Consider the following 6168-nt stretch of genomic DNA (forward strand, 5'->3'; position numbering starts at 1 on the left):
AATTATGAAGTCCAAAAGATTAATCAAATCAAAAAGAAGATAAAATTTAGGTCAATATATTAATTTATTAATCTCTCTTTTGATTTTTGAGAAATAAAAACTAAAACTATATATATAAAAAAAAAAAAAAAAAAAAAGCTCCTACGTAAGAGTTCCAATATGGCTTGTGTAAATAAAATGGAAGAAAGTAGGGAAGACGTAAGAGAAAAGGAAAAGCTGTAATAAAGTGGGATTCATGTGTTTTTTCAATTAAAAAAAATCCTTATATACAACTAGTAGTGTTGGCATAATTTTAGTGGTAGGGCCAATGATTTAATCAAAATGAATAGCTTTTAAGAGTGATTTTCATTGTGGAGGATAATTTGGGTTGTTAAAAAATGGTGAAGTCACAATAAAATTCTTCCTTGCCAATTTAATTATAAAAATAACGGTGAAATAGTATTTTTATTGCCGTTGATATCAAATTAATTAATGTCAAATACATTTACTTCTTTAATGCGTAACCATTTGGACGTGGCATTTATCTGTAAATTGTTCAAGCGAAGGGGTGATAATCAATGTGTAGTAAATGCTATGTACTCTCCCAACTCGCGTCGTGCCCCATCCTCTGTAGCGTCTTCAACTACCTGGAAAGCGCTATCACTGTCAGGTAGGCCTCTGTTGGCAACTTGTCAACGGACAATTCATTAGCTTTTTTAACGACGCATGGGTTAAACCAAACTTCCTTATTCGCAACCAAATTCATGGACCTCTTCGGAGTCGAGAGGTGTCCTACCATATCTCAGATGTAAGAAGGGAAGGAACATGGGATTTCTCCAGATTATCAATCCAATTACCTGACTCGACGATCTCCCAAATTATACAAGTATACTTTCCTAGATTTACCAGCTCCTTTAATCGTATCACTTGGGGCTTGACTGCCACTGGGGCTTTTTCTGTAAAATCATGTAGCACAGCCCTAGAAAGTGCACACGACACAAATCCTCAGAACAACCTCATACCTTAGAACCCAATCTCCTTTATTTGGATTTGAAAATTTCGGGTCCCACCGAAATTAAAATATTTCCTGTGGCTCCTGAATTATGGACGAAAAACTAACTCTAGCTTGTTATACCATATTAAAGTTGTAGATTTTCCTATATGTAGGCTTTGCAATAGTATGACTGAAGAAACAAAAGCTCACCTATTCGTCCTTTGTCCAAAGGTTGCACCTATGGATTGGGTTAGGTATCATGCATCAGTTGAGCACTCTTCTCTTAGTTGGTACTCATCCATCCCGATGATTGCATGATCTAATCCACCTCCATTTAAACCCCTCCGAAGGGATTTGATTATGCATACCCTCTAAGATCTACATGACTTTTTGCATCTGGCATATCTGACTTGCACGAAATAAATTCATTTTTGAAGGCATTCCCTTTTTACCTTCTCTAAAGGACTTTTCACAAATGGCCAAAGAATTTTGGTTCCTGGCAGGCCCTACAAGCCCTGATAAAATTAGGATTACAATGTATACTAAGTGGAAATCACCTGCGCAAGCAAACTACATGCTTAATACCGATTGTGCTTCTGAAATCTCATCTATAATTCAACATCAACTTGGCCTAGGTGGTGTGTTCAGGAACTATAAGGGGGAATGGGTATTAGGCTTTCATGGAACCTGCGCTGCTACAGATGTCCTGGAAGGAGAAACTCACGCTCTGTTATTAGGACTCCAACTTGCTTATCAGAACAACCTTTATCCATTGGAAATTGGGATAGACTCTCAACAATTAGTCCGGCTACTTGATTCTAATACATATCCTAATACAACTTTGATATCTGACTCAACTTTAATATCTGATTGCAGGTACCTCCTGTGCGCACTGGATAATCCTCAATTGCACCATTTTTTCAGGGAGCAGAATAGGCTAGCTGAATGATTGGCAAGATTACCTAGTACAACCTCTACTACTATGCTGTTTTGGACTCTACCACAATCACTCGGTGACATTTTGTATGCCGATATGAATGGAGTATTATTAGTTAGACGGGTGAACACTTTACCTGTTCACCCAAGTGTGTATTATATCAGTCCAATACATGATGTAAATAGGACTCCTACTCCTACTACTGTGCTTGTGACTCGATCACAACTAGACTTATAAATATTTTTGTGTTATAAATAAAACTATGCCTGTTTCAACCCCCAAAAAAAAACATGCTATGCTTCTTATAGAAGTAAACAGAACTAAAACGAAATTGAAAACGAGAGATTATTCAAGTACAAATAGTAGAAAGTTAAAAAGTCGGCATCCGATGGAATCTTGTGGAAATTTGACTTTGATTGGGGCACTTTTTATTAAGCCCAAAACAAAAAACAAAAATAAAAAGAAGGAACTAGTTTGCCACATTAGAGGATTGTATGAGACTTGCTTTTCAATGTAAGAACCACTAACTAATACTAATAGGTACCTTTTAATCACTGTTTGAGAATGGTTTAAACTGCAAGGATTCTAATATGATTCTTGCTTTAGCATGATGATCAAAAAGTAAATTTTGGTGTTGTTCCAGAAGGTGATCATGATTAATTATTCTCATTAAAAGTAATTAACAGGCCATTACCAATCTTAGTTCCCTTTTTTCTTCAAGTATCTTCATAATCAATATTTGGCCGTTAACCACTTATTGGTCTTTGAAATCTCTCTCGTTGAAAGACTAAACTAACCACCCGATAATATCCCTTCCGTGCAACTTTGCTTATTCAATATATTAAAAATAGTAATCCAATTTTATTTGTCCAGATCTGATTAAAGATGGAGAGAGGGAGTATTTGTTTGACTGACCTTATGCTTGTCCGTTTCTAGGGAGTTTTAAATCTATGGTAGAGTTCAATGGATAAACATGTCAAACTTCATTGACTTCAAAATCCTGTTGAATTCAATGCTCTATTTATCAAAATGTGGAATATCCAAACTCCAAAGAAATTCAGTAGACGGTGGTTCAAACTACTTCTCCCTTTGTTCCATGTTAGATGGATACATTATCTTTTATATGGTGATTAAAAAATAAATTAAAAAAATAATTTTCTTAATTTACTTTTTAAAATAAATTCTTGAAAACTTTACAAACCATTTAATATTTTCAAGAAGAATTAATTACAAGGATAATATGACCATTTTTAGTTAATGCTTTTTGATTTAGTAAGGTGGCCAACTAATATGATACAATTATTTTTAGTAAGATTATCAACTGATATTAAGATGAAAACAGTATCTCGAGAAGATCTAAGTATCGTATCTACCAAACACCTTTTCAAACTCCCAAGCTTAATCTTCAAAGGCATTGTAACACCCACACAAAACAAAGGATCTCAATCCAATCTACTTATTTCTGGAACATAAATAAAAAATTAAATGTACCCATTTTGATAGGATTTAAGTCATACACTAGCAAGGTAAAAATTAACCCCTCCGTTCCCTTTTTACTTGTATACTATATTAAAAATATAAATGTTGAAGATCAAGGTATAATTGCTTGTCACTTGGACTCTTGGAGGCAACCCAATAGGCCAAGTAATTGTAGTCCTCCAAACTACTCAAGATGCCGTATGGCCACAAGCATTTAGCCACGTTCTCAATTTCCACTAAAGCAATCGTCAAACTTTTAAAAAGAAAAAGTGAGGCCACCTAAGCTCTACCCAATTAATCTGGAGTTTTGGACATTCACCTTATTGTATGTGTATATATAACCAATCATATGTTGAAACTCCCAAGAAAAAATCTCTTTCTAATATTCTTACTCCCAACTAAATTTCTTCTTTCTGAAATGGATTGGACCAGAGGCCATACTATAGGCCACGGTTCCACCGCCGTCGTCTCCATTGCCAAGTCACGTTTCTCCGATGAATTTTTTGCTGTCAAGTCCGTGGAGCTATCCCAGGCTCAATTCTTACAAAAGGAACAGAAAATTATGTCGCAATTGAGCTCCCCTTATATAGTTAGCTACAAGGGGTGCGATGTTACTAAAGAGAAGGACAAACTCATGTTTAATCTTATGATGGAGTACATGTCAGAGGGTACACTCATCGATGAAAATCGGAAACAGGGTATTCGGATCAATGAGCCATTGATCGGGTACTACACGAAGCAAATTCTTCTAGGATTAGATTACCTACATTCAAGGGGCATAGCACATTGTGACATCAAGGGGCAGAACATTTTGTTAGGTAAAACTGGTGCCAAAATTGCCGACTTTGGTTGTGCCAGGTGGGTTGATCCGGCTGAGAGGGACGGTGGTATGGCAGCAGCTTCTGCCGAGCCAATTAGCGGCACACCAATGTTCATGGCACCGGAGGTGGCACGTGGGGAAGAACAGGGGTGTCCCGCTGATATTTGGGCATTGGGATGTACTATTATAGAAATGGCCATTGGTAGATTACCATGGGCCAATGTGACAAACGCAGCTTCATTGCTTTACCAAATTGCATTTTCTGGCCAATCCCCAGAAATTCCAAAATTCTTGTCTTTAGAAGCAAGGGACTTCTTAATCAAATGCTTGAGAAGAGATCCAAAAGAAAGATGGGCGGCTAAACAACTCCTGAAACATCCATTTCTTGAAGAATCCAATTCGAATTCTACGACAAATCAAGATTGCGTGACAAGTTCCCCAACAAGCATTCTTGATCAAGACATATGGAATTCAGAAACCGTGGATTCTACAATACAAATAGTAAGCTCAATAGAGTCTCCTTTGCAAAGGTTAAGAAAGAGAGATTTAAATTCAGGAGAACCAAACTGGAGATGGGATGATCATCGATGGGTTACTGTTAGAAGAAGCGGTGAATAGCTCGAAATAAAGGTAGCTGGTGTAACAGTGACAACTAACACAAACAGTACTCTTGCTGTAATTTTTGTATTATACAGCAGAACGCTGTAGAAACAGTTCTTTATATACCAATTTTTGGCTAATTCCTTTGATATATACTTGGATATACTTGTATAACGGAACGTGCAAGCAAACAATGGCTCATTATTCTAAACGTTAAAAAAGTACTGTTCAACCTCGCTCGAAGAAAAAAAATACCAATTTTATTGGATATAGATCGTTTTGGTGGTCCAACTCCCAAACCCACCTTCATAAGTTAAAAAAAAAAAAAAAAAACAATTTTATTGAATATAGATAGATTTGGTGGTCCAACTCCCAAACCCACCTTCATAAGTAAAAATAAAATTAAGTTGTCTCATAAAAATTGTCTGTAAGATTTCTTGGAGAAAAAAATATTATATTACCATAAATTTAATTATACTGCATTGCAAGATGCTATCACATCCCAATATAATCTAGGTTTGTGAATTTAAAGTCCCCTTTGGACGTGAGTGTTATTTCAAATTTATTTGGAAAAAATAAAATCATATAAGTGATTGTTTACAAGTTGAAACAGTCAGAGAAACGTGATGTAAATATTGAATTTTTAAGGATATTTTTTTTTTTACCTCTTAAGAAATCAATATATGATTATTGCTTCAACTTGGAAAAGTAGCTGCATCTTTTTCAAATGTGAGCTAAAAAGGGATAAGAAATAATGTGAAGACTCAAAATACTCCTTTCATTCATCTTTTACTTGTCAACTTTAAATTTCGCACGCTTGAATTTTTGAAATACTAGACAAATAAAAATGACCAAAGGGAATATGAAATTTCTTCAGAGCTGAGAAGTCTATGTAAAATGGCAGTGAGATAGTTGTGGATAAGTAAGAAATAGCTAATAAGGAAATTAAAAGTAAGAAAGCAACATGCATACTGTGCAATACCCCAAGATAAGTGAATTGTTTGTACCCAATTTCCATACATATGCTGTTGGTGTCATAGCCACGCAGTTAATAGCCACAAAAACTATCATCGCATATTACATAATTAATTGTGAACCACACGAAGGGGTAAAGCTAAAGACAACACCACGTTGGAATGCTATTAAAATAGGAAAGGAGTTCCAAACCTTTCTTAGTGATAAAGAGGGAAAAAAATGCATGGCTAAAACCTACTCCTTGCAGATAATTTGAAGAGAAATAAGGTTTTTTACTTTATTACCCGGTGTTTGATATTTATTTTAAGGTTCAATTAATCAAAATTTGTGCTAATAAAAATTTACTATGCAAATAAAGTAGTACTCTCGATCAAAGATGATTTT

The 6168-nt window shown here is 35.3% G+C and overlaps 2 protein-coding genes across 2 annotated transcripts; both read left to right on the forward strand.

Moving 5' to 3' along the window:
* Positions 1-1448: 1448 nt before the first annotated feature.
* Positions 1449-1922, forward strand: LOC107876710. The gene has a single exon (XM_016723577.1). It carries the CDS (start codon positions 1449-1451, stop codon positions 1920-1922), a length of 474 nt encoding a protein of 157 aa, XP_016579063.1.
* Positions 1923-3524: 1602 nt separating this feature from the next.
* Positions 3525-4949, forward strand: LOC107877224 (mitogen-activated protein kinase kinase kinase 18-like). Its single transcript, XM_016723916.2, has one exon. It carries the CDS (start codon positions 3739-3741, stop codon positions 4825-4827), a length of 1089 nt encoding a protein of 362 aa, XP_016579402.1. The 5' UTR covers positions 3525-3738; the 3' UTR covers positions 4828-4949.
* Positions 4950-6168: the final 1219 nt, after the last annotated feature.

This window comes from Capsicum annuum, chromosome 7 (assembly GCF_002878395.1).
Source record: "Capsicum annuum cultivar UCD-10X-F1 chromosome 7, UCD10Xv1.1, whole genome shotgun sequence".
Lineage (NCBI taxonomy): Eukaryota > Viridiplantae > Streptophyta > Magnoliopsida > Solanales > Solanaceae > Capsicum > Capsicum annuum.

Bases quoted from the DNA above. Each gene is read 5' to 3' on its own strand.
- LOC107876710 (XM_016723577.1), top strand. From the start codon at position 1,449: ATGGCCAAAGAATTTTGGTTCCTGGCAGGCCCTACAAGCCCTGATAAA.
- LOC107877224 (XM_016723916.2), top strand. From the start codon at position 3,739: ATGTTGAAACTCCCAAGAAAAAATCTCTTTCTAATATTCTTACTCCCA.